This window comes from Cygnus olor, chromosome 12 (assembly GCF_009769625.2).
Source record: "Cygnus olor isolate bCygOlo1 chromosome 12, bCygOlo1.pri.v2, whole genome shotgun sequence".
Classification (NCBI taxonomy): domain Eukaryota; kingdom Metazoa; phylum Chordata; class Aves; order Anseriformes; family Anatidae; genus Cygnus; species Cygnus olor.
In genome coordinates this window covers 11,485,858-11,513,853 of record NC_049180.1, presented here as the reverse complement: position 1 = coordinate 11,513,853, position 27,996 = coordinate 11,485,858, and the positions used below count along the sequence as shown (strand labels likewise).

Here is a 27,996-nt window from a genome sequence, read left to right as displayed (position 1 = left end):
CTCGGGGCCGGCCCAGGCTGCAGCCGCCGGCACCGGGCCCCGGCCTCGGCCCCAGCTCCGCGCCCGCCGCCCCGGGGCCGGCCCCGCCCCGCCCGGCCCGGCCCCGCCGCCGCCCTCCCGCGCCCCGCGCCCCGCCTCGCTGGCCCCGCGCCCCCCCCCCTCCCCCTTCCTCCTCCTCCTCCTCCTCCTCCTCCTCCTCCTCCCGCAGCCGCCGCCCGGCGCCGCCATGCCCGGCCCGGCCGCCGGCAGCCGGGCGCGGGTGTACGCCGAGGTGAACAGCCTGAGGAGCCGCGAGTACTGGGACTACGAGGCGCACGTCCCGAGCTGGGGGTAAAGCGCCCCGCGGGGACCCCCTCCCGGCCCCGCAGCCCCTCGGCCTGCAGGGCCTCTGCCCCCGGGGGGGGAGCGGGCGGGGGGAGAGGGGCGGCCCCTGCCCAGCCCCGGCGCCCCTCAGCCGCCTTCCTCTCCCCGTCCTTGCCCCTCTCTTTGCTTGGTGCCCACAGCAATCAGGACGACTACCAGCTGGTGCGCAAGCTGGGCCGGGGGAAGTACAGCGAGGTCTTCGAGGCCATCAACATCACCAACAACGAGAGGGTCGTCGTGAAGATCCTCAAGGTGAGTGTCCCGGGTGGCTGCCGGGGCTGGGAGAGAGCTGGGTCGGCAGAGACGAGGGCTGTGGGGTCCTGCCCTTCACCCCAAAACTATTTTTTTTTTTTTTTTTTTTTTCTCATCGTGGGTGTTCAGGTGCTGGAGGGTGCGTTTGGAAACGGGTTTAGTGTCCCCCGTGCTGGAGGGATGTTCTGATGCCTTCGCCCCTGCTGTCTGGCGTAGCTGGAGTCTGCTGTGGGCTGAGAGTTCCTCTGGAGGAGGAATGCTCGGAGCCCTGACATTTGAGCAGCATTGCATGTGCTGCCTGCGTTTGGTAAATCGTATCTGGCAGTGTTTGTCTCAAACAGCCCAGAGACTGCCCTGTCAACAGGAAGGCGAAGCTTGGAGGGGGAATCCTTCTGTTAACCTCCAGGCAGCTGGCATGCAACCTTCTCACGCTCAGGCCGCAGCCTCCTCAGAGAGAGGCTGCGGGGTGCTTGGAAAGCAGACAAAACTGTATATGCCGGCCTTTAGAGGATCTGTTACATGGGAGAGAACTTCACTGCAGACAGGCCAAAAATATTGTGAAAACCTGAAGAGACTAAAAAGGACCATTGGATGTTTGGCAGCGTCAGTGACGTGTGTTATTCTGGTGTGTTCGCCGTAGTGGGATCGGGATGTGGGGGCCTTCATGCAGAAGTAACAGGTTGTGGTTTGGGGTGGCTGGAGTGTGGGGTTACCTGTGTTTGTCACAGAAGCAGTGTGGTCAGAGAGCTGTGGTAACTGTCCTAGCAGCAAACTGTGCTTGAAAAAAAAAAAAAAAAAAAAAAACAAACACAGAAACTAAAGGTTAGAGTTGAGGTGCTTTTGGTTTTGTCTTGGATGACACTTGTGGTTGTTAATTGTTGGACCGGCAACACCTGTCACTTGTTCCCCAAGAGCACGTGTCGATCTTCAAAGTGCAGGAGGCTCTGAGCTCAGCCTGCCCTTGCAGCCACCGAGGCTGGCAGCTGCCTAGGACACATCTGCACTGGGCTGAAGCCCGAAGACGTTTGCTAGGTCCACTCCGATGGTGCAGCTGGCTGGCTCACTTTGTGGCTTCCCCACTCACTCACTGTTCTGCTTCCTTGGGAACGTCCTCGGCTTCCTGGGAAGCTTGTCATGGTCTGTCCAGCCACAGCTCTTAGGCAAGGAGCGATCTCCCATTTGCCTCTTGGGAGAGTTAATCGCATCCCTGCCTCAGCTGCGGTCAAGGTGGCGGCTTGGTGAGCTGTTAGGGACAGCCCTGTGGCTGAGCCTGGTGGCAACGCAGAGTAAAAAGGCTCACGTGTCCTTGCAGAGCTGAGTTCTCCTGGAATGCTGCTGGGGCTTCCCCCACCTTTGGATGCTTTATGTGGCTTTTGTTTTTGTTTTTTGTTGTTGTTGTTCATTTGTTGTGTTTCTTTTTAAGTAGGTCAAGCAACAATATGTGTTTTGAGAGAGAGAGTAGTCAGAGGTAGCCAGTGCAGAGCTGAGTTTTATGGCGGGATGGCTTGTGGTTAGGCTGAGGAAACTGCACTTCTGCATGCTGCTCTGGAGCCCTTGATGGTCTCTTTGGGACTGCTGTGGTTTTCTGGGAGTCCAGGTCTCGGCCCACATAAAAAGGCACCATGAGGTAGAGAGACTGCAGGGAAGGTCTTCAGAAATCTTCCTCTTTACCTCTTACCAGCCTAAAGAGCCTCCCCTGGAGCGATGCTCCTCTCCCTGTGGCTGCCAAACTCATCTCTAGGGAGCCTGTAAGCGCTGAGCTGTGAGTCAGCCGGCAGGAGTCATCTCAGGGTGGCTGGGTGCTCCTCCTTGGGGCCTCTACGTGTTGCCTTAAAGCCCTGTAAGCAAGGGACTAGGTTGGCCCAGATTTGACGTGGAGAGTGTTCCCACCAGTTCCCCTGGCTACCCCCGCTTGCATTAACATGCAGACAGCATTCCTGCGAGTAAGCAGGGAAAAGCAGAAAGTCCAGATAAATGAACACGAACTTTCTTCTCAGTGGAAAGTGGGTCAGTGAGAAGCGAGTTTCAGAGCGCCATGTTGTTGTATACATTATGAAAACCTGCAAAGTGTGGCAATAACATCACTCTGAACTGTGGAAAGTGCCTCTGGTTTCCTGTAGCTAGACTCAAACTTAATTGCAAATGTAATTACATGTATCTACAGCGGAGCCTTAGCAAATCAGCTGGGCGTCTCTGTTCCTTGTAATTCAGGCTGGGTTCTCTGAGGTGGGAAATGCAACCAAGTCCCCAGGTTTTTGTGCGGCAGTAGGGGTGGGACAAAAGGGCGGGACAGTTGCTGGCTGGTGGATGTGGCTGTTCAGCAGTCCCTCCTTTCTATTTAAGGTTCTTTGAGAGAACAACTTGGTATGCGTTAGAGTGATTTTAATATCTGTGCCTCGTGAGGTGACTGGTATCTCTTCCCAGCCTTGCTCTTTGAAGGAGCTTATCCTTACCGAGCTTGAGTTAGCGTGTAGCAAGTACTTCCCCTGACGTTTTTCTCCCCTTCTTTGGTGTTGTGGTACCTGAACATCTCGTACCCTCCTCCAGAGAGGTCAGGAAATTTTATCACCCTTTCTCAGATGCAGAACTGAGCCACAGAGATTTCCTGTGTGACTTCGGGCAAGTCCCTTAGCCTCAACAAAGCTGAGACTAGAGCATAGGTCCCAGTCTAGTGCTGGGTGAACAGGATAAACTGCTTTTCCTCTTCTGGAAGCTAAATGCCTCGTTTCTTCAAGTGCCCTGTGATGACTTAAGCAGTGGACAAGGTCAGGGAGCTAATGGCTCTGATAGGTATCACAGTGCCCCAGGCAGCTTGGTCTTGTATAAAGCATGTTTCCCAATTTCCTGGCATTGCCTTTCTGTTCTGCTACCCCAAGTACAGGTCCAGGCATAATCCTGCAGGGAAGTGGGTTGTGACCGTGCCATTATTTGTGACCATAACGTGTCAGTGAAGGAGCAGAATTGAGATCATGCAGGTGACTGTAACGTTAGTGTTATAAGGTCAAGTACCTTTCTTTGAAAATGCAATGCTCTTAGTGATGGCTTGTTTTTTTTTTCTCCAGGAAAATTCTGCAGTGCTTTAAAAAAAATGAACGGGTTCCTTCTCATTCCACTGCTACTAGTTGTCAGGCTGCGCTGTGTAGGACAGCAGCCACCAAGCACTGGAGCAGGAGCTGTGATTTACCTCACAGACGCCCTCTGCCTTGCTTCTACTTATAAAACTTTTTGGAGGATGCTGTCAGAGGGTAACTCCTCAGCTTTTCAACCTGTCCAGAGAGAAAAGATTCGGGGCGGGGGGGAAGCACCATGGGGCTGAAGTCACCTTGGCATGCAGTGGAGTACTCAGCGCTGTACCTACCCCTCACCGTTGGTAGGGACATAGAGAGGCAGCTGTGTTCCTGCTGTCTCCAGCTGGTGTAGGAGGTTCCTGAGGGCTTTCTGCTCTGGCTCTCCGCAGTGCAGCTGTGGGTATGCTTCCTGCATGCTTAGGGGAGGGCCAGACCAGGAAGAGGGAATGTGTGAATGTGTCCTGTGTGCTTTTGCATCTTGCTTAAATTTGATGCTAATGTTTGGCTTCCAGGATGAGGCCCGAGATTCCTTTGCATGTGCTAAGGAAGCTTAAGACATCTTTGTGTCCAGTGAGTTATGTGTTGTCTACATCCAGTGCGGGTACCCAAAGCACATCTCGACTCTTTCATATCTTAACCACACAGATTTTTGGTGGACTGCTGAGGTCAGCCTCCAGCTGTTGTGCTGCCTCTGATGAACTCCCCATTTCAGTCATCTGAGGGATGCTCCAGAGTGCCTGCAGCCTCCTGTTCTCCTGTGCCTTACTCTTCTGGGGTAAAAAGCAGTGTTCCTAGGAGATGTGGACAGCATTGCAAGTTGCACTCTCGAAGCCAAAGATAACCTTTCCGCTTTGCTGGTAACTTTTGTGGGTGACTCTTCATGGCAAGAATGCTGTAGTGAGTTACCTACAGCTGCACTGCAGCGTTCTTCACAGCCCGTTCTCTTGCACTGCTTATCACCCGCCTGAACGCCTGCCCAAGGTGGAGGTTATGGCGTCCACATTGTCCGCTTCCTACGGGAGTCATCCTTCCTGCTTCATGCGCGTGTGTGTCTACGTACAGTCTGTTTGCCTGTGGGGCATTAAACCCACCACATAAAGAGACTTTTGTCTCCATGTACGGTCGCTGTCTGAACAGGCAAAACAGGCCGAGGTTAAGAAGAGAGCGTAGTTGCAAGGAGAGGGAGTGGAGGTTCTGCAGCAGTGGTTAAATGGTCCCTTTCTCCTCTGGTGGCTTTTGTCCCTCTGCGCTGAGTCCGTTAGCTGAAACTTTCAACCATGTACGCAGTTTCACAAGTGCATTCTTACTTGTTTTTGTTTTTCCCCTCTTCCCCTTTCTGGGTTGTATGAACCCTCTAGAGCCACTGCTCAGACGAGGGGCTGCAGCAAGGTCCTTTCAGAATTGAACTCAAATTATCACTGTAGTAGCTGGAGGACCGTTCAGGGGAAGGTAGCCCTGCGGCTCTGGTAATTATTCTGCTGTCTCTAAAAGCTTCAGAGCCCTCGTATATTGGTGTGCTCTGGGTGGGGGCTGAAATGACTGCTGTGCAGAAGGGATTGCACGGGGAAATACGATAGGATGATGCTGGTCCCTCAGGGCTGGAGCTCTTGACTGCATCACTGACCTTCCACCACCAAAGCCGTTCAATCCCTGCTCCTGGTAGCTATCTGCATCTCGTGCTTCTCCTGCCTTTGTACTCACTGAATCAGCTCTCCCCAGCCCACTTCCTCCTCTGGCAGCACTGAAGTGAGCCCTTTTGCAAGAGAGCAGTGTGCACAACTCCTGTTCCAAACACCAGTTGCCCACACTGAGCTTGGCACAGTCAGTAGTTGGAGTCCAGCCTTGTGCGGAGCTGGGACCAACTGAAGTTGTACCAACTGTCTCTCAGCGGCCTGGAGATGCAGCTGATGACTCTCGCGGTTGCGTTTTGCCACAAGGAACTGGTGAGCTGCAGAACTGCAGCTCCTGTGAGGAGGAGGATGAGTTACAGCACTGTGTCTGTTTGCAGTGTCCTAGGGCAGAGCCCGAGTGAGTGCTTCTCGTTCCTTGAAACGGTGGCAGTAGGGATCAGGGCTTGATCCTTGTGTGTCTCCTTCTAGTTGACTGCATCGGTCTGGGTGCATGGAGGGCAGTCCTGCAGCCCCAGAAGGGCTGGTTCAGGGATGCGCTGTGGGGACGGGAAAGGCGTTCTGCAGGGAAGAAAGGTGCTGCCCCCAAAACACTTGCTGCTATGCTTTACCTAGCTTGAATTAAAAAGCAAAAGTGCTTCAGTAGTTTCAACCTGTTTTTTTTTGTTGTTTGTGTTTGTTTTTGACTCCTGTAAAATTCAAGAGCAGCTTGGGATAGGAAAATGTGAATTCCTGTGATGGAAGTTGTAAGGTGCAAAGATGGAATCTTGTGAGTTGTTTGCATCTCCCGAATATTAACACAAGTGGGCTCCTTGATTTTCGTAGCTCTTTTGAAAATAATTATTTGCTTTCCCATCTGTCGTCTCACAAAATAAGCACTGCTGCTCTGAAGCCTATTTTCCTATTGAGCAATTGGCATCGGGCTTTATAGGCTGATTATTATGATCCTTTCAATAATACTTGCTAGAGACAAATAAGCTTGCAGTGCCAACTTTTAAACGTTTAAACCCTGTTGTAAGGATGCCGCTCAAGCCTTCTGCTGGTGTTTGTGTGTTGTTGAGATTTGCCTGTTCATTCGCTGCAAGTATTGGGGTGCTTCTGAGCTATTCAGGTTTGGTGGGCAAAGAATAGACTTCTTTTTTTTTATTATTATTGTGTGGTGGAATAAATGACTTGTTTTTCTTGGATTTGTATCTTTTGATTGCTGTTCTTTTTCAGAGCACCTGCTGGGTAAAACCCAGCACCTTCTGTGACTCCTTCAGAGCAGCATGTGTGCTCCTTAGCTGGCAGCACCCACGTACTGCATGACTGCCTGCTTTCGGCTAATGGAAAGTTATTTTTATGCTTTGAATCGAACTTGGATTTCCCGCGTCTTCCTGGTCACTGTTTTTCTTTCTCATTGTGAAATTTGGGATAAAAAATCTCTGTCTTTTGTTGAATTCAAGTGATGGATTCCCAGGTTGTTGGGGATGGCTGGAACTGAAGCATCTGGCAGATGCATGCTCGCTTGCTTTAGAAACCAACCAAAAGAGATGGTTAACCAGGCAGACATCTATTTGTTCAAGACAGGAAGCGATGGTTGCCGTCTTGTATTTAAAGGTTTATTTTAGCAAACAATGTTAATGCTTCCAGCTGGTGCTTGCTGCAGCTGGACTCCTTCCCTGCTTACAAGTCTGTGATCGCACAGTAAGTGACCCAGGATCTGACCTCTCAGTCACAGAGAGGTGTTTTTTGTATCTACCTGTCTGCAAAGCAACTACTCACCCCATGCCACTTCTCGCCTCTGGCACAGGACGGCATCTCGTGATGCTGTCTGATCTCTTTGGGTGAAGGTGTTTGGGGTGGCACTGGCCCCTGTCGCTGTCTCTACTGCCCTGGCTGACTTTAAGCAGATGGAAGCGCCCTCGTGTGATCCTTTTGGCTGGTAGGGCAGGAAACCTGCAGCAAAGCAGGCCTGGCTGGGACAGTCAAGTGAGAACCATTGGGTTCCGTGGAGACCACCCTCCTGGCTGGAGGTCACCTCGGCCCTCTGCTCTGTGTGTTCAGTGCGTTGGACAGCCACGAGCTGTGCGTTTTGTCTCCGCTGCCTGCAGCCATCTGAATGCCGGTTTGGCTAAGAAAAGAAGCAATTTTCTGGGAAACTGGAAAACTGGCTAGTGCTAGACGGCCGTGTTGTTCTGAGGGTACTGCTGCAGTTGAAGTGATTAAACCCCTCCCAGTGTAGACACGGTTAAACTGAGACACGTCTTTTAGCCTGGTTTCCTATGGAAACGAGCCTTACGCAATTCTGCTGTCTGTCAGCCTTTCTCCCCCTCCCCGCCAGCAGTTTTTGCACTGGTTGGCCAATCTCAACCACATGCGACAGAAGTCTCCAAGCTGTCGAGTTTCTACGGCTTTCATGGAAATAGGTGCTTCAGAGGGACTCCGTGGGTGCCTGCCGGAGGGAAAGGCCACAGCGAGGGTTTGACTCATTCTGGCCGCTAGAGAATCCCAGCTCAGAAGAAAGCTTTGAAATGCCTCTGCTGTGGGAACAGATGGAGGTGGAGTCGGCACCTTTCTAAAACGTTGCCTGACAAACACGGGCTGGTCAAACTCAGGAGTTAATTGTGCCTAGGTAGCTGCCTCATTACTCTGTGGGAAATAGCCCTCCCAGGACAGAGCGGACTGAGCCACGTAGGAGACACAACCTGAAATGCCACTGTTCCTAGCCTCGAGTAATAAAATAGCCTTAAATCAGTGCAGTTAAAATACTCCGGCTGCAACGGCTGGTGTCTTAGAAGCTATTCCTGCTGGGAGAGGCAGATGGTTGGAGGCCGTAATAGCCTGCTGGTTCACATTTAATCCATGTGTGTTTGGAGTCAACACCCTTGGACAGACAGATCGGGTGGCTGGGAGTTGTAGCGACCCAGGCTTAATCCTGGTGCTCGGTGGCTGTGCTGCTGATCGCCTGTGATTTTAGCAGTACTGAGGCCTGGGTGAGCAGAGCTCCCGTGGCTGTGACCGGCTTGCCCTGGTCAGCCAGCCCACAGCAGTGGCCATGTGTTGGAGAGGTTTGCACCAAGGTGTTTGAGTTGCCAGATGGGATAATGCAAGAGTCTAGGCTTGGAATCAGTTACTGTGCAAAAACTGAGCTCCGGTAAAGCGTTCCTGGGAGGCAGAGTGCACTTAGAGCCGTGGCTGGAGTAATGTGGCTTGGGCACAGCACGGCGCGGCGTGTGGGTAGGTGATGGCATGCTGTTGGGTAGCCTCGTAAGGTGGAAGTTGTGGTACGGAGGCCAGTGATTGCCCCTGTTTTATCCTGCAGAAATGGGGAGATCCTTTACTCCCCCGCATTGTTCTCTGGGGGAAACTTCTGGGCAATAACTTCTCCTCTGAGATGACAGGTTTCAGCCCGTGGCGTTTCTCCCTTCCGCATCCCTCTTTCCCTAGCGGCAGAAAGCCCCATCCTGAGCGTTGTCCGCAGCCAGGAGGAGCGCGCTCACCGCACAGCTCGCACCCCTGCAGCAGGGCAGGCTGCAGTGGGCAGGGCTGCTCGGTCACTTGGGAGACCCTTTCCCAGGCCCATACCTGACGTGTTTTAGCTTAGCCATGTGTGGGCAGCCTTGACCAAGCTCTGTGAGGCTGTAATTTAGCAGGAAAACATGCAAGCAGTTCTTAACTCTCCCTCTTGCTGAAACAGTGTTTGCCAAAGTGTCGCCCCTTGGTGATGTTAGAGGTGCTGCTCTTGGCGACTCTCTGCAGGCATTTCATTAAAAAAAACTAACTTTCTTCTCTCCCTTTTTCCAACAGTCATTGGTGCTGTCTGCTCGTGTCTTTCAGTAAGTGTGTTGCAGGGGAGTGGTGGGGTAGATTTCTGCAGGGATCATGCTGGGCAGCCTTTTCCAGTCTTGAGAAATGTGGAAGCGCGTGGAATTGATGTGGTGGGGGCAGACCTCTTCTTCCCCAGTGGGAGAGGTGGTTGCTATGGAAGGAGAAATGGAAATCTGAGGTGTATCCTCCCTACCTAGCTAATGCAAAAGGCCCTTGAAATAGCCGCATTGCAAAGGAAATGGTCTTTCAGAGTGGCCTTTGGGTCCCCTTGGCTGTGTTCAGGCAGTGTTTCAGCTCCCAGTCAGGTGCAAATGTCACAGCAGAGTGGCTCTGATGCGTGCAGGAATCTGTCGACAGCCTGGCAGTTCAGCGAGCTCATTGAGGATGGCAGTGGTTGAGCTCCCTCTTTGAAGGTCCCTAGAAAACAGCTTGTGTGTGCATCTGCCTTGCTGGACGAACAGAGTAACTGAATTATGTCCTCTAATTCCATCTTGCCTTCTGGTAATGTCAGTGGATGTGGGCGATGCAAGCGTGGTGTCCATCGCCATGCTGACGTAAATGAAATTAGTCCCTAATGAAGCATCTTCATCTCAGGTTCAGAAATGTAGCCCTCACCTCTGCTCATTTCCATTCCCTGCTCTGGCTCCTTCTCCGTGTCTGTCTAACCTTATGCCAGCTCCAAGCGTGTCTTGGTATTGCCCCAAGCTGTTTTCTTGCCCCCTTCCCAGTGAAGCCTGCTGCTCACTGCTCCAGCTCTGGCTGGCAGCTGTGGTGGACCTTGCTGCCGTTTTCCACAGTGGCTTTACAAGGTGCTGACACTGCCTGTACCAGTATAGGTGTTATTTTTGGCACTTTGCTTAGGGCTGATATTCTCACTCATATTTTGACTTGAAAGTCTAGCTCCTGCCTTTTAACTTGGAAGAGGAGGAGAGCAGGATTTGAGTCTGAAGCTACCTGGAGAGCCTAGAAAGACAGCGTATTTTATCACTTAGATAAACGACATGTTTTCTGGCTATATGAAAACCTTTGGTTCCTTCTCCCGTTTGCATGTACGTTCCTTTGAGTGGCCTGAAATCAGAGATGATGTGGCGTGAGTGCGAGCTGCCACGTCGGTGCTCCGCAGCCATTGTAAGAGCACGGAAGGCTGTGGCAGAGGCGAGGTGACAGGGAGCACAAGCTGTTGAGCTCCTGTGGCTCCTCATCCCTTGTGTAGAAGGTCGAAGCTGCTGACATCTGGTAACTTGTGTCGCTTTGGTAAGGTGCTTCTTACCTCTTTGCTGTTCCCCATTACTTCCTTCCTCGCAGACTGGACTGTACACTGGATGGTGAATGTCTTAGAAAGCTAAATGACCGGGAAAACATGTTTCCAGGAGCAAACCTCACAGGTAGTGTCAGAGGTTTACTGGTCCCTGTGCGATGTCTCTGTAGCAGTACCAGAAGTGCAGCAGGAGCCATTCCAGCTCTGCAGTGAAGGAAGACTGCTGGAGCCAGCAGTGGTATGCAACTGGTGATGCCCACACTGGTCACTAGCCAAGGCTTAAATAAAGTCTCACTTCATAGCTGCTCTAAGCTGCCCAGAGCTAAATTTGTCTTGGGAGTGTATGAGTTACAGAAATGATCATTCCTTTTCATTACAATGAACCGCTGGATCAGCAGAGTGTAAAAGCTAATCCAACCTCCAGGCCCCTGCCTTGAGAGCAGCTGTTCTTTGTCACTCTGTGCAGGGCGATGTCCAGAGAAAGCTTACTTTACAGAGAGAATTCCTGGGACTGCGTGGATTTGAAGAGGAGTCAAAAACTGTTTAAAATGTCTGCGTGCTTTAAAAATAATCTTGGTATACAGATGCGATGGCATGCCATGCAGTTGGGTCTACTCTCTTAGGGTGGCTGTGAAACACTTGAGCATAGCTAAGTACAGCAGTGTCTGAGCTTACTAGAAATCATGGTGCTGAAGACTCTCAGGTTGTCATTTTGCTGGATTAAAGTGCTTGTTGGGAAAAATGCCTTGGGAGCAAGGAGCGAAAACTGTTCTGTGCTGGTAAACAAAGCTGAGGTATGAGACCTTACCATGTTTGTCCGCTGGCTCTAAATGTATAACGTAGAATTAGTGTGCCAAGATTTCCACACAGCAGTCCAAGGTGCTTTTAACCACAGTTACTGGAGTCACAATTATGTTTGTCTAGAGTGGTTTGATTTTCTCTGGTGGCTGGAAAGCTTTCACTGAAGGTAGACAAATCATAGTTCGTTCAAAGTGTCTGTCCGCTCTTTGAAGCTAAAAATGTTCCCTTGTGAGGGTGGGAGCAGGGGAATAGGGGAGGTGTTGGGATCTAGTCAAAATCAGTGGCAGAAATCACTGTTAATGTCTGAAAGGACTCTCACTTCTAATTGCTTTTGTCTATTTAAGCCAGTGAAGAAAAAGAAGATAAAACGAGAGGTGAAGATTCTGGAGAATCTGCGTGGTGGCACCAACATCATTAACCTGATTGACACTGTCAAGGATCCAGTGGTAGGTACTGGTGTGTTGCGGTGTGTGTGGTGGGCTTGCCTTGCTGGTTGTAGGCACAGCCCTGGGCATCCTTTGGGACACGGCTGGCGTGACTTCTGCTCTTGGCTGGGATCAGGCGTTCACTGTGCCTGTGCCTTTGCTTGTCAGGGGCACCTGGCATCTGCTTCATTAGGGTCTCCTGAGATGGGTCACTTCGGATGAGTTAATGTTCCTCTCCGAGTTCCCAAGAGTCTTTTACACATCTGTGTCTCCTGTGAGTTTCCCATGGCTGATGGGGGAGAAGTCTTGCAGCCTTCCAAATCTGCTGTAAGAAAGCAGAAACTGTGCAGCCTTCCAGCTTCTGTCTGGCATCTGGAACATAAAGATTTTGCAGGGCAATTGGATATAAAGCACTTCTCATCTTTCTGATTGCTGTCCTGTCCGGTGACCAGAGGTCATATCCTTTGTCTGCACTGCCAGAATTACCCCGTTCCCAGGAAGTTTTTTCTGACCAGCAGCTGATTGAGGTCTGTGACTACCAGCTCGCTGGCATCCAGGGAGAGGAAATGACACTGCTGTAGTGTTGGCAGTCCTGGCTGACCTTCCTGCCATGGGCTGCGAGGCTTTAGTGCCTGATGACACCTTTTCCCTTGCCCAGCAGATTTTCTCATAGGTGGAGTTGGGGGAGCAGTGCTGGCCAAAATGCCGGGTTGTCTTTTTGTGTGGGGTGCAAGTGGAGCTTCCCTGCCCCTGCTTGATAGACTGGGGCTGTGCTTCTCTTGATGTTCTGCTCCTGCCCCACCCTCTGCAGTAAGGGCTGAGCGGGAAGCCAAAGCTTTCCCAGGTCTCTTGGAGCCAAGAAAGGTCAAGAGGGCATTTTAAACCATGACTCTCTCTCTCTCTCTCTCTCTTTCTCTCTCTCAGTCAAAGACCCCTGCTTTGGTGTTTGAATACATCAATAACACAGATTTTAAGGTGAGTCTGCCTGCGTGTGGAGGGGGGAGGCCTCCTATTTCTGTTAAGATTGTTGTGTTCTTGGGCTGTCAGATACTTCTCAAGAGCTATGGGGAGAAATCTGGGTTTGTTCCTTATGTCAGCTTCACCTTCCTTCCCCCCCATAAATGAGAATCTTGTGAAGTTACTAAGTAGGCTCTAAGTGAGAAGCAATAAAAACCTCGCGCGCTGAATGGCCTCCCAACTTTGAGGGTTAAGCCCAACAGGTTAGATCTTCTTACCTCCCTCTAAATTTACTAATCACCGTTGTGCTATCTATTCAGACCAAATTAATAGCCCATATTACCCAATAATGATGTTCTGTTTATGGCAGTCCAGTTGATGGAGCAGGTGATGCTGATTTGTGCTGGAATCCTTCAGACCTGGGGACCATGGGGTGGCTGAGGCTGGAGAGCAGGTTTCTCACTGCCAGTGAACCTGGTAGTAAGGGACTGAGCAGTCTTGAGAGCTCTTCTGCTTGTCCAAGGCTGCAGCATATTCTGGTTTCTGGGGAGCTTCAAGTGGTATTACTCCTCTCCAAAGCTTGGGGTCCTTCTGTCTGAGTACAGCTACAACTGCATGTGCTGCTGAAATGCTTCCGGCTGGCAGAGGAGAGTTGATATGCAAAAGGGTTATATGATGATTAGCGACCACACCTATTTTAATGGTATCTTTGCTTCCCCCTTGTGAATCTTTATCCTAAGTTACTAAGTCAGCGGTGGAAAATTAATTGAGCGGTTACCATTAGAAAGCCAGGCATCACCCCTTCCTGCAGTTTTCAGGGATCTCTTCCATTTTGTATTATAGGACAGTGCTTTTTTCTTCCTGTCCGTAGAGGAGTGTTATGTAGATGTGCACCTTTTAGGATACAGCTTCAACAGATACACCAAACGCCCGGAGAAGGACTCCGGGTTGGTGTTGGTGGAGAGGACTGACCTCGTGACCTGGCCCACAGACTGCCTCCGCTGCAGCCCTGCGTGCTGCGAGGCAGCATGTGTTGTTCTCATCCCCCGGAGTTTGTCTGGCAAGATTAATCCCACTGGGTGGGACACAGCGGGTAGCGAGGACTGCAGCCATTCTGGCAGCGGTGGTGTTAGTGCTATTTAATCTCATGCAGAGACTTACTAGTGAGGCTAGAATAATAGTAACTTGCAGGAGTGTCTGCCCTAACAGCTCTGGGCAGGGAGAAGAGTGTTACCTCCAAGTAAACAGCCATGAGAGGAGTTCTGTGTAACCTTTCAGGGCTAATTAAAGCAGGCTTGGTGTGTCTGGGCCTCATTGGCATCAGCTGGTCTGTTCCAGTGCTGTGTATGTTGTGAATGTACACCTTTCCTTCTCCTGGTGATCCAGGGACTCTTAATAAGGCTGAGTGTGGAAATTTTCAACTTTATATTTGGAGCTTTTTTCTTTCTTAAACATTTTAATATATGGCCTGAGGTGAAATAGGTCGCTAAGGCAGCAGCGTGCCTTGCTGGAGGTTGCTTTGTGTATCCTGGTCAAAAAACGATCGCAGCATTCTCTGGTGTCCTTAGAGGGAAAATTTCTTGTCAAGGATACCACCCAAAAACTGAAATGTGTTTGTGAAGTAGAGTGTTAGGTAGTAATTTGAGACTGGTGGCCAACAGGGTCTCTGACTGAAAAACACAAGGCTTAGAGTATGAGGTAGGCCAGCCTTCTCAGCTCTGCTGGGAGCTGTCGAAGGCTCTTCTGCGGCCACTAAAGCAACATTGATCTGTCCTCAGCAGAAGTAGCAGTGCTCATCATCTCTGGCTGTTGCATTAGAAACAACTGGATGGTTTTGCGGCAGATCATTTCTGGGCTGCTAAGAAAAAGCCTGCCTTCTGGAGGAAGTCCGGATTCATAGTTGTACAAGTCCAAGAATGAAATAATTGCTGCTTTCACCTGATGCTGACTGGTACAAGGCAGGAATAACATTGTCTTGGGAATGCAGGCATGCCCCCCAGGGCGTGCAGTAACGCTGTTCATGTTCAGGGTTTATTTGTAACCCAAATTTCACCAGCCATGCATGGGGCATGTGGGTTATTCAAGCAACGTTTGCATGAGCTCCTCTGTTTGGGGAGGCTCTTAGGGCTGCAGTTAATTGGCAGATTGCAGAGCTGCTACTGTACACAGGTGCCTGTGGATATCTTGTATACAGAGGCTCCCAAGCTGTGTCTTCCCTTGCTCTGAAGTGATGCCAAGCAGGAAGCACACATAATAGATGAGACCACTTGCGTTAGAGGTCTTGGCTTGATATATATCTCTACATGTGAAGCAGCTAGAAAGCTCCCAGGGTCAGTGTCCTTCTATTGTCCCTTCTGCTCTACAGTCCTGGTCTCCCCAGGCAGCCAGATTCTGCTGGAGTTAAGCACCATGTGAGCTAAGCCTGGTGATAGGGACCTCTTCTCTTTTTGGGGTGGCTGCTGGTGATCTGCCCGTCTCTGCTTTGACTTCTAGATTCATCAGTACAGATGAGTACCGTACATCTTGCTCAGAAATCACTGGCAGGGCCCATGAGGGGCTCCTGAGGCAATTCCCAGGGCAGCTTGTATACAGCAGGTGGTTGCCAACTGCCTTACGGGGTTACATTTTTCTCTGTCCTGTTGGAAATAGTTCTTCACAAGCTTGGATGCCTCCTTTTCAGTAGTCTCCTTTCTGGCAGTCGCTTTCCTTCAAAAAAATTATTTTATCTTTTGAATGTTAATTCTTTCACCCCTGTGCCCATTCAAAGGGCAGCTGTCACTGCATGCCCATGGAAATGGATGACGGCTTTCCTCAGCTTTCTGTGCACAGGCAGGAGCTGCACTTCTGTGGGGCTTCAACCATGGCTACGGACGATTCTAGGCCATCAGTGCAAGATTGTATTCCAGCAGGTTTGGTTATTTTTAAATATGTAAGATGTGTAAACAGAAGGCTTATGTGATACTTCCCTAGAATTGATTTATGTTGTCTTAAATTACCTGGCTAGGTCCATTCTAAACTTGACAGTTCTGCAGTCACAGGAATAACATATTTGGAGCTAGAACAAACGTATATCCTGCTGTGTGAGGAAGGCAGCTTGTGTATGTGGCTAGTGTTTCTCTTCAGACCTGTTGTGTTGTCATCTGTGAGCATTCAAGCTACCGACGTTCATTTGCCTTAAATCATAGCTGTGCCGCAGAGCCATGCAGTCAAGCCAGTAGTCATCAGTGAAATTAAAGGACTTTTCCTAATTGGTTTCAAACCTGAAATGAAACACCTGTCCGTCAGCCAGCATGAGCTGTCGTATATATTTTGTAGTCGATGAGTGTACCTGCTACTGCGCAAGCCGTGGCCCTTCATTGCATTGAAGAGACAAATTCCTCAGGAAAGAAAGAGGCAGAGCCAAGGCTCCAGGAGCAGTGCTGTGTTGTGTTTGCTATTTCATTCTTAAACATTAGCAAGCTTGTGGCTGGAAGAAGAGGAGACGGGCAAAAATAGGCAAGCAATGAAAAGTTGCTTCAGGATGTTCAGCCGGTTGTGGGGACAGAGAGCTTTTGAGTCAGACCTTCCACTTGGCGTGCACTGGGTCAATTACAGTTGCTGTGAGGAATTGCGTGTGTTTTATCGAAGGTTAGTATAAAAAATAGTTGCCCTGGGTAGGAGATGCAGAAATATGAAAGATTCTCTTCCCTTGTGTTGCTGCCAAAGCCAGGATGCCTTGGAAGCCTGCATTCCCGAGCAGTGTCTGTCTCCTCTGAACACTGCTCGGAGCCACCCCATTGCTTTGCAGATGCTGCTTCCTGCAGATAGCCAGCCACGTTGCTTGCTCAACAGAGAAGAATAAGCGTGTAGCTCCTGTCAGCATTGTGGAGAGGGGAAGCACATCAGTGCCTCCTCAGGTGCTAACAGAATTAGTTACGGTAGGTTAGTTCATTTGTGACAAAAAAAAAAATCACAAAAAGCTGAGGAGGTTTGGAGGCTACCGCAGGGCGCGTTCGGCCTTTCCTCATGTTCTGTGTGGAGGAGGCAGAGCAGCCCAGGTCTCCGAGGCCTCCTGCCATCCTGAGCGCTGGCAAGTGGGGTGAGCACATCTCTCAGCAGGGTCTGAGGCCGTGATGTTTCTGATGATTGTATTCTGAGGAGCCAGCTGAAAGAGCAGAGCACGGGATGTGTCTGTGAAAGAAGTGTCTGCTCTCCTGTGTGAGGCTGAGCGAAGGGGATTCAGAGCCTGCTGTCAAAGCCTTCTCAGGGCTGAGCGTGCTCGGGCAGGGGCTTTCCTGAAGTAAGTGCAGCTTGGGCACTGCTAGCTGCACTGCCAGCCTTGGCACAGCGAGAGGGTCAGAGGCGCTGGTTTTGCAGGCAGCTCTTCTAGGGATGTCTGTTGAAAGCTGCTTGTTCAATGGCTGCCTCTGCTTTGGGCTGTGAGTTGGAGAACCAACAGCACTGTGGTCCTGAGAAGAAAGGCAGCACTGACCTCTTCCCTATCCCTTCCCTGCCCACGCAGGCAGCAAGGGGCAGAAGAACCAGAACAGGGAAAAGGAGACCCAGCCTTTGGGTTGTGTGAAGAGGGAGGCTGCCCACAGCAGCCTTCCCCAGATGCATTGATCTTGTCAGGCGAGGTTGAGCAGGGTGATGATTCCCAGAAAGACGTGGGTTTTAGGCACCTCTGTTGCCTGTAGTGTTTCTTACTTAAGCAAGCCAATTAAACTCTTGAAAGGGCTCAGCTGTTCTCTGCTGCCAGGGCTTGGCCCTGGGACATGCATTACAGAGCCCTGTGCAGCCAAGTCAGGAAATCTGTCCCTGCTGTAGCTTGTGGCTGTGTTGGTTTTGCTCCCTGCTCACTTGTCTGCTTGACTGGGTTGCTCCAAAGCATTAGGATTATCCCAGCTCATGAGAATAAAACACAGCTTGCATCCTGGAGGCCATTTAAGCTCTTCATGTGTAAGTGACACTTGTATGTTACCAAATGACTTCTCAGAGCTGTACTGGGGGTGGTGGGACTGTTTGGATCTAGCCTTTAAGCATGGCAGGATCATGACGATCTAAGAGGATCTCGCCTTGGGTCTGGAGAGGATCCAGGGCCAGAACTTCTTTCTTGGAATGTGAATTTCAATCCCTTGCTATGGTATTTTTCCCGGAGATGCCAGCGGTGCCCTTGATGAGCAGTTGACCCCAATGCTGATGCAACCGGTGGTTTAACTGGGCTGTGAGATGATCCTTATTTGTTAGAAAGGACAGAGGGGTCTGGTCCTGCTGTGGGTGTCTCATGCACGTCCTTCCTGGCCCAGCTCGCCTCTCGCTGCCCTGGTGTCTCACCTTGCTTTTGCTGGACGACAGCACGGCCCGATGGTGCCAAGCTGGCACAGCTGCCGATGTCGGATACAGAGCAAAAGGCAAATATTGGGATAGTCGTGACCTGGCATGGGAGCAGCAGGATAAGGTTTTTAGTGACTGTGCTGGTGGTATGGTCGAGTTTGAAGTGCAGCCTGGATCTTTGTCACTTCCACAGTAGTAATGAGGGCAGCAGAAGGACGCAGAAGAGAGGAGGGTGGTGAATGTGTGCTGGCAACAAGTACTTCATTGAGACTGTGCTGTGCTCTACTTGCTCCCACAAGCTTTTCTGTGCTGTTGAGTTGCATTCCCCTTTGTCTTGGGAGGGAGGGGAGCCTCCTCTGCTCCGAGGCCCTCTACCCCTCATGCTTCCCAGCCCTGTGCTGTGTTAGGTTAATATTTTCCTCTCCCCGCCCTACTCTGAGCACTTGGAAGGCTTGCCCATGTGTTCCTTGTCTGCCTGCTCTGAATGTTACTGATGTCAAGTCATCATGATGACATTGCGTGTGAACAGGATCATCTGTGCCAGCTGCAGTGTGTTCTGAAGGCCTTGCTGTCTCCTCCCTGGACAGACAGCTTGACTGTCTGCTGCTGGAAAAAAGTCATGACAGGTCTGAATGATCCCAGTGGCTTTTCACAGGAGCTCTTGCTTCCTTTCTGGATTTCCTAGTGCATAGCCCTGGCAGATCTGAACCCAGGGCAGCCCTTAGGAGTGACAGTGTTCACAGGGGGACCTGGAGTAGGGTTATTGATGCTTGGTGGCAGGTGGGGTGCAGGAAATGAAACTAATTCAAATCTGGAGTATTTATTTTTGTTTCTCTTTTTTTTCTCCCTCCCCAAATCTATTTCAGCAACTGTACCAGATCCTGACAGACTTTGATATTCGGTTTTATATGTATGAGCTGCTGAAGGTGAGTGGCATTGCATATGGCAGTCTGGACGTGGAGGCTAGGAATGAGAGAGGCAGTAGCTGGGTTCCTGGGGTAGTGCTATTAAGCAGTTACTTCTCTCGTATCCAATGCAGAATCCATGTTTCATAACCAGAGAAGGCTTAGGAAATGATCTGATTGCCTGGCATGTTGCTGTCAGACATTATAGCCAAACTGGGGACCGTCAGTCACCTCCGAACAATCTGATTCCCTGGGGCCTGTGCCTTCCCTGTGAAGTGTTTATGTTTGCTAGCGGCCGGGTAGGGCTGTGCTTTGTCTCCCTGTGTCTCTAGCACCAAGCAGGCTGCTGTGAGGACAACCCACTCCTTCTCAGCCAGACCCAGTACAAGCACTGAGAGGCATTTGCAGGGATGAGGAACTGGGGACTCCTTAGAACCAGAGAGAGACCAGAATAGAGGTATTGCCTGCCCCAGGCTTTCTTCTGCTGCAGTATTTAAATGCAGCCCCAGAAGGTGGCTTCTGCCCACTTGGTCTTCCATGACCCTGTGTCTCAGGGTAAGGGATGTGGAGCATTTGAAGAACACGTTGGCAAGGTCAGTGCCCTGCAGGCACTGAATGTGGTCTTGGGAATGAGGTTTCTGGTCATGCTGGCATTGCTATAACACCGGTATTTTCATTTGAAACCTGCTGGCCAAAGCCATCGCTGTCTCTTTGCAGAAGGATGAGGAGTGCCCTAAATACCTCCTCTTACCTGACCTGCACCTCCCCGTGGAAGTGCTCACAGAGCCCCATGGCAGATCGGCGTGATGTGCTGCACAGCCTCTCTGCAGTGGCTGGCTACAGGACCTGGGAGGCAGCAGGGCATTAGGGAGATATGTTAGGCTGGTATGTTTCAGCTAATCCCAGGGCTGTGCTGTGCTGTGCTGACCTGCTGGAGCAGCAGCTTGTCCATATCAGGTCTCAGCAGGGTCTTGGGACTCCTTGGCTGGCACTTTGCAGCTTCACTGCCCCTGGAGATGAGTGGGATAGATGAGGAAAGCCCTTTGTGCTTCAGGACTTGGTGACTGCAGGAGATGACCTGAAAGAGATCTAGTGATCACAAGGGAGGTTTTCTTCTCTGCACCCCCAAGCTTGCTCCACCTTTCTGCAAGGGAAAGCCCTTCCTGCTGAAGGCTGGGGGGAGCCCAAGTTCATCAGGATTAGGTTGGAAGGGTTGATAAGGATTAGATGATCCAGCCTTGGGACAAGCAAGATACCAAACTGCTTCATCTCTGGAAGCAGTTTGCCCAACCTGTTAAAGATCTCCAGTACTGCAGATTGCATGACCACCATTTGCTGTAACTCTGCTGTTGGTTGTGAGTCCCTGTGACATTGCAGGGATCATTCCCTGCAGCCTTGCTGTGATAGAAGCTGTTGCCTCCTGTGCTTCCCGCTGCAGCAGGGACCCAAGGGCAATGTTACTTGCCTGGCACTGATGTCTTGCATATTGAATGACTGCAGACTGTGCCCTCCTTCTGTGCCACTGGAGGTCTCGGTGCATCTGCTAGATGTTGATGGATGGGTCTCCCTTCCCCTTGAAGCTGAGAAAACACTCTCACCTCCTTGCTCAAGGGAACAGCTGCATGGGGGGAGTGAGTGGTGCAGGGTCACAGAGCTGAAGAGCTTCTGCGGGTTCCTGCCTCCAGGCTTGAAGCAGTGTCACTCTTCCTTGCGTGCTATCACCTGCCTTTTGTAAGCACAGCTTTGGCTTAAATGAGCAGACGTGACTTTCTAGCTTAAGTGTGTTTTGGAACACCGATGAAAGCCTTCACTGGAAGGCCATAAGACTGTATATGCATATGAGTTGTCCCCTTTTGGGGAGAAAAGCTCTTCTTTTGTGACCCAGGAAGTGTGGGGCTGCCCAGGTTGGAGCACTGGGCCTGCTTCCAGGTGGGACGCCTCTCTGTATCGCGTTCTCCCAAAACCCTACAAGGAACACAGGTCCAGGACCTGTGTCTGCTGTAGGACAGGAGATCAATACCATCTTGTTGTCAGCTTGCCACGTGCAGAGTAAGAGCTGAAAATGCTAGTTCCTTGTGCCAGGGCTGCAGCACTTCCTCGTGGACAGGGCACTCTTGCTGCTAGCTGAGAATTGTCTGTTATATTGTTAATGCTGTGCTGTGGTTACAGTGATGTCTAACATATGTGTATGTCTGCCAGGCCCTGGATTACTGTCATAGCATGGGGATCATGCACAGGGATGTCAAACCCCACAACGTCATGATAGACCACCAACAGAAAAAGGTACGATGGCACCAGGGCTTACAAGCAGGGTTTTTCCAGGGAAGCTTGAAACTCTGCCATCTCTGTACCCAGAGCCAGGGCAGCTGTACTTACCCCTTCAGCCTTTCTCTGTCTGCTCCCCTCCACTTGCATCCACATCAGAGGAGCACCACAGTGAGAGTCCCTGGCTTGGAGGTTGCTCTCCTCCCCAGTCAACCACGCTGGATGTCTTTGCTGAGGAGAACAGATCTGCTGTTAGTCTCCACCTGGGGAGGTGTAGTGGTGGTGGGGTGCAGAGACCTTAGGCAGGAGATGTGCAGCCTTGTTCGAAATACACATGGATAATCTCACCCAGTGAGCATAAGCTCCTTTTGTAGTACAGCCTGCCTGCCCTGCAGTGGCTTCCTCTCTTTTGGGACATGCTGGTTAGATCAAAGGAAATGTTTGCACCAAGCTTACTACCATGGAAATGGGCAGCAAAGGGAGCCTGCCCTCCCTGTTGTGGTACTTGAACCTCTTCGGGTGATGCGTGTACCTGCCTCCTAAGGGACCTGGGATTTGCAGCAGCAAATGAGTTACTGCTCCACAGGTCCCTCCATGTGAATCAGCAGCGGTTGTACAGGCAAGGCAGCATTTATAAGGAAGGGGGAAGCTCTTACTACCTTCAGTAGTTACCTTCAGTAACACGGCTGGTCCTTCATCCCTGCGGCCACAGAAGAGATAGTCTGCCTTGCAAGATGTGGTGGGCTGTCTCCTGCCTCCTTTCCTGCTCCCAGCCCCCAGTTAAAACTGACACTGCCTTTGGCCCAGCCCCTCTAAACAGCAGGATAAAATAGCTGGTATTTGCCTGTTCCCTAGTACGCACCGTTATGCCCGCTGTGGCTGATGGCACTTGTAAGGAGCCAGTCACCCAGCAGTGATGGTCTTTTTGGAGCTGGGAGGCAGAGAAGCTCACTAAGCTGGAGTCTGCTCTGCCAGCACAGCATGGTGACAAGGGGAAGGAAGAGCACTGCCGAGAGCATCTCGTGTCCTCAGAGCACCTCCCTGCTTCCTGGCCTACATGTTTGCTTCATGGGACTGAGAGGCTTTGGCAGACGCGGCTTTGCCTAGCTTGCTCATGCTGAGGCTCCTGACTCTGTGTCTCTTTATCGCATGTTCAGCTGCGGCTCATAGACTGGGGTCTGGCAGAATTCTACCATCCAGCTCAGGAATACAATGTCCGCGTGGCCTCTAGGTACTTCAAAGGACCGGAGCTCCTTGTGGACTACCAAGTAAGAGTCTGCCTCCTCCTTGCAAACTGGTGATACTGTTTGTGGTTGCACTTCAGCCACCTTTGGGTTGTCTGGTTTTGCCTGTCAGGGCATTGCCAGGATTGGAAAGAGGCTTGCTGTGAAGTGAAAAGGCTGAGGTTGTCTGCTGCTCTTGGGGAATCATGCCAAGGTGAGCACACCTTTCTTTTCTGATGGCCTCTCCCTTTTCCCCTCAGATGTATGACTACAGTTTAGACATGTGGAGTTTAGGCTGTATGCTGGCAAGCATGATCTTCCGAAAGGAGCCTTTCTTCCATGGACAGGACAATTATGACCAGGTAAGGACTTTGATACCTGCCTTATCTAGTGAGACAGGTGTCACCAGTTCATCTGCATGTGTATGGTGGGGAGGTTCTGGGGATGGGACCACCAGGGTGGGAGGATGTTGCTATGTGCTTAGTTGAGCCGTCTGGGCTTACACATGACTGCCTTGTGTAGGAGATTGTTTCATGCGCATGTTGCAAAAATGAGGTTCAAGGGAGATATTCCTTCCTTCTGGGAAGTTTCCAGAAGAAGAGCTCTTGCATTTGGGCAGCTCTCCCCTGTAAGACAGTACCCAGTCCTGTCTGTAGACATCAAACCAGAAAGGAGCCACAGGTTCAATAGTAACTGCTCCAGCAGAATCTGCTCCTTCTTCCACGCCTGCTCTTCTGCTCTCTTTCAACTTGCCTTTTGTTCCAGCTGGTTCGCATCGCAAAGGTCCTGGGCACAGATGAACTGTATGGGTATCTCAAGAAGTACCACATAGAACTGGACCCGCACTTCAATGATATCCTGGGCCAGTAAGTGGAGAAGTAAAATGCAGCTTTTTTTTTTTTTTACGTCATAAAACAGAGAGGGCGATGAACTGAATGTCCATCCTCTGAAGGACTCTCAGCCAAGGTCTGCTTTGATCTTCTGGATCCCGGTGTTGCTTTCAGGCCTCCCAGCAGGTCGCTGAAATACAGGCTCTTTCCTTTTGCCTCTCCCCTGATCCACGAGTTTTCCCATGCTTCTTCCCTTTCTTGTTTGTTGACATCCTGGAAATGGAGATGTAAACGCTGGAGTTGAGTGTGGGCTGAGGGGTTCAAAATCTCCCAGCTGAGGTTTCTCAAAGGACTAGAGGTAGATGGGATAGTGAAGACAGCCTGTGTGAGGCAGGCTGGCAAGCCAGCGCACTTCTGGTCCCAAGGGTGTCACCCTGCCTGCTGTATGTTGGTGTGTAGTCTCTGTAGACAGAAGATACTGCAATATTGCACCCTTCCCAGCTTACTATTTCCCAGATGTTGGACATCTACACAGTTCTGTGCCTAAATGAGAGGGCTTTCTCCCTTTGGCAAGTGCTGAGTGGTAGCTTGTGCAAGGGAGCGCTGAAGGCAGTGTCTGTTGCAGCTATTTCTTCCCAGAAGTGGAGAGTGATTTCCCTGGGAGCTCTCAGTACTGCTGTGCTGGTCAGAGCTGGGCAGTGACAACAGGTCCCTTTGCAGGCATTCCCGGAAGCGCTGGGAGAACTTCATCCACAGTGAGAACAGACACCTGGTCAGCCCTGAAGTCCTAGACCTCCTGGACAAGCTCCTGCGATACGACCATCAACAGAGGCTGACTGCCAAGGAGGCGATGGAACACCCCTATTTCTGTGAGTCTGCGGAGAAGCTGGGGCCAGCTGGGCTGGAGAGAGGGTCTTGTGTTGGGGAGGAAGTTTCGGCTCCCCACTCAGCAAAAGCCTTGGCAGGTCTGTGGGGTTTTAAAGGCAGTTTCTCTGGAAGGGTTTGCCAGGGTGGAGCTTCCGCTTTATTAAATGCTGTTTCCTCTTCCTGCCTGGTCTGTGTCTCCTGCAGATCCAGTGGTGAAGGAGCAGTCCCAGCCCAGTTCAGAAAACGCTGTGCTCTCCAGTGGCCTGACAACAGCACGATGAAGACTGGAAAACGACGGGTAATTCAAGATGTTTACAAATAAAAGCAAAACCTTCGGTCACACAGTGAAGGGAAATGAACCAAGGACCCCCCCCCTTTCCCTCCCCTTTATACTCGGCAGAAATCTAACCTGGGGGGGGGGGGTCATAAACCTCAGTTCCTCTCTGGTGGTTGTGGTTAATGTAACTCTAACCCTGTGGTACCAAAGCCCTGGGCAAATGGTCTTGCAAGAGTTAAACATGTAGTGATATCCCCAGGGCTCAACATGACTGATTCTGGTTCACATCTCTATGGATCCTTCTCTTCCTTCTCAGTCCAGTCTTTCCCACCATGCTGGTGGGGACAAATCGGCCATTCCACCATCAGCCCTTAGCATGCCTCTTTCTAAACATGCCTTTCTGACTTGTAGACTCTGGGTGAACCAAATTCAGGCTGGGGGTCAGCAGGTGCAACTCTGCTTTGAGGTCCAAGTCCTACTGCTCACTCTGGGCTTGAATTTGGCCCTTAAATTCCAGTTTTAATTGCAAATGCCAGGGAGTTACGGGGAGAGGGGAGGTTTAACAAAAAAAAAAATAACAACCCACAAACCCAGCAGCATCTCAGGATTGTCTGGAACATTAAAACTAAGGCACTGAGCTGAGTTGCTGGGGAGAGGTGAGATCCCCCCTCCAGGTGTGTTTGACAAAGGCTCACTCTGAAAAGAAACTAATAGACCTGCTTTGGAAACTTGTGAATGTGAGGGCTGCTTTTGTGACAGAAGAGGGGAGGGATTATCCGGACTTTCCCACTGAGCTCAGGAAAGTCAGAACTCCCAAGACTTCTTGTGATAGGTGTGCAACCACGTGTACCTCATGACGTGGCTCCCATGAGAATTCGTGCCAGATGCAGACTTGTGCCAGAGCACAGCTCTGGCATGGTTCAATCCGGCACCGCAGGACAGAGAAGCAGAATTGAGGCCTGGGGGAGGAGAGCACGGGGAGGGGAAGGATCAGCAGACAGCGGCGTGGTCTGTTGGGGGAGAGGGCTGTGCAGCTCCTGGTCCGGGACTTGGGATCCCACATAGTGTTTTAACAAAGTCAGCCACTTGTTGAATTCTGGGGTGCCGATTCTGTTGCGGGGGGTGGGGGGTTCGTCTTGCGGGTTCTTTCATCAGATCCCTCGATGGCTTTATAGCCCCACGATTCACAGTTGCCTCCTCTACTTGTTCTGTGTGTAATTTCATCAAGTGGTTCTGGTGATGCTCAAACCTAGAAGCTGGAGATAGTGTTTTCCCACCAGCACCTAAACACAGAATTTCCTTCTGCGGCATTGTCGAAATAGTTAATTTTTTATAAGGTTGCAATGTTTCTATTTGAAACATCTGTTTACATTCCATATTCCAATAAAGTTCTATTGGCATCGATAGCAGGTCAATCCATTTGTATAATTCACTGAAACCAATAAATATCTATACGTCTGAATGTCTGCTGTCTCAAATCTGTGGGATAGCCAGAAAGAGAAAGAGTTCGGGTTGGCTTTTCTACCCTGCCTCTTCTGAATATTTTGGGATCTCTTTAGTTATTGGTTGCAGTCTTTCATGCCATCAGCCCTGAGAGTTTCGCTGTCCTCTGTGGGGCTGCAGGGGAGGTGTGAGCTGTCGGTGCATCGTGGGAGTCAGCGCTTGTGGTACGTGGGACTCGAACAGCCAGTGCCCAGGTGCTGGTCTCAGACTGTCTGTCACAGACATGTAATATGTCTGGTCAGAGAAGTCACTGATGTGTGGCTGGAAGCCGTGGACTCTCCAGGCGTGTACCCACATGCTTACCTCCTCGCAGCCCAGGTGGATGTCTTTCTCTAAAGGTGTGCTCCTACCCCAGGAAGTGACAAGTGCATGAGCTCCATTATCGGTGGCCAGGCTGAGGAGCTGTCTGACGTTGGTGATGCCGCCACGCTGCGGGGCCCTCACTAACCTGAACTCTCCTGCAGATGCTGCTTAAGACTTCAGCAAGCGTTCCCAGGCATCTGACCTTCCCTCTGCCCTGCCTCCGGGCTGCCTGACCTGAGAGACATTGAGGTCTCTCATGTTCTTAAGCTCTGCTAGCGCCAGTAGGGGCGGTTTGGGGATTTTAACATCGGTTTCAGAACTGCTTTTAAACAAGTATTGAATTGGAAGTCAGGAGTGAACATTTCTCATAGTCTACCCAAGCTGCTGTGCTCCAAAGTTGCCTGTCTTCTAGCTCTCAGGTGTTGGCCAAGGCAGAAGAGGCATGAAGAAGAAGACAGTTCCTTGGAGGAAGTTCCGTAGGTGAAAGATGTTAATGGTTACATATGATGCTTGACAGTGTCCAAACCTGATGGAGAAGTTTCAAGGTGATGCTTCAGGAAGCAGCAATTCTGTCCCTCCGAACTATGGACAGAAATGCGTTCTGGGAACATTCAACCAGAGGAAAAGAGATGCCCTCCCTAGCAGGGGGTCTGAAACAGATAGATGTCTTTCCCTGGTTGCATTGACCAGAGAGGCAACAACAACCTGCCCTGAATCTCCCCATGTCCCTACACTGGCTTTAGGGCACAAAAAGCTGTGACCCGTTCCTCCAGAGGGAAATAAGCGGTTGCAGCCTATGGAGCCTCCCGACTACCACTCCTGTGACGGTGCGTACACTTGGCTGCAGCTCAGGCTGGTTCCTCTGTGCTCATCAGCTCTTCTTTCCTCTGGATCTTACCAGAGTGTGGTCCTGCCTGTAGGGACAGCCAGGAGCTGGAGGAGTTGATGTCTCCTCCCTAGGAAGGGAGGAGTCTGGGGAACACAGAGCCTTGTACCCTTTCTCCTGCATCTGGCTACTGCTGCCACGCTGTGCAGGAGAGCCCTGGTGTGTCCTGGCCTTTCAGCTGGCATGGCCCTAGGTTTCTGGCAGAGGTGGTGCCTCTTGCAGTGGTGTTACACAATGGAGGCCCTTGGCAGGGCTAGAGGTGTTTGAGGCAGCAGAGGGAGACACTGCAGGAGATTGGGGAGAGAAAAAAAAAAAATGAACTTGTGTCTGGCTGCCTGTGAAAGCACTGCTTTGCTGGACTGCAGCTCTCCCTTGCCTTGCTCAGCCCTGCCTTCCCTGCTCACCCTGCCGCCTGTTCTAAAGCAGGCTGAGGTCCCTGCTGTCCCCATGTCCTGGGGGTCAGTGGATCGGATGGCTGGGCCTGGCTGGGAGTGGTGTGGCATGGCATGACGTGGGGCAGTGCATCTGCCCATCTCCTCGCCACCAGGGCCAGAGGAGCTTTTTGTTGTGCAGGTAGCATCCTGCAACACTCACTTCCCTCCTCCTGTCTCTCCCCAGGTCCGGTGCTGTTGCTCCCAATTTTCCATAAGCAGAATGAGAACCGTTACCGGCGCGCGTAGAGTGACGGCGGGCAGACTGCAGCCCGGGCAGGGCTGAGTGGGGCAGCGTGCCTGGCTGGATGGCACTCACCTTCTTATGAACACAGCCCTTCTGTCCAAGCGTAAAAGGTTCTTCTGCCTTTGGTTCCCTGTTGATCTCCTCCTGACCCAGAAAGCATGGAAATGTGAAGGTTGTGCAAAGTGGTTGTTGGTTAGTCGTTCCTTCCTCCACCTCCACTCTCCAGGCTGTTCCCCTTCCCAGCCTCTGACGGACTGTGGTTAGCCAGCTTGCCCCAGGCTCTGCCAAGGTCTTGGGGTGGCAGGGGATGTATCATCGTGATGGACAGTTCTATATTATAATTGAAAGAATTCTATATTGTTGAATAAAAGTTTTAAAAGAAGC

The 27,996-nt window shown here is 51.1% G+C and overlaps 1 protein-coding gene across 4 annotated transcripts; it reads left to right on the top strand.

The window, feature by feature from the left end:
* On the top strand, nt 1–27,982 carry CSNK2A2 (casein kinase 2 alpha 2). Of its 4 annotated transcripts, XM_040570866.1 has the most exons (12): nt 155–330; nt 504–615; nt 11,525–11,626; nt 12,530–12,580; nt 18,742–18,801; nt 20,980–21,063; nt 22,203–22,313; nt 22,529–22,630; nt 23,034–23,134; nt 23,819–23,967; nt 24,170–24,263; nt 27,553–27,982. In XM_040570866.1, the coding sequence occupies exons 1-11, from the start codon at nt 227–229 to the stop codon at nt 24,244–24,246; spliced, it is 1,053 nt and encodes a 350-aa protein (XP_040426800.1). In that variant the 5' UTR covers nt 155–226; the 3' UTR covers nt 24,247–24,263; nt 27,553–27,982. The 4 variants fall into 4 exon arrangements, with proteins under 4 accessions (XP_040426801.1, XP_040426800.1, XP_040426802.1 ...); XM_040570867.1 differs by lacking the exon at nt 27,553–27,982 and having other exon boundaries at nt 1–330; nt 24,170–25,700; XM_040570868.1 differs by lacking the exons at nt 12,530–12,580; nt 27,553–27,982 and having other exon boundaries at nt 24,170–25,700.
* Nucleotides 27,983–27,996: the final 14 nt, after the last annotated feature.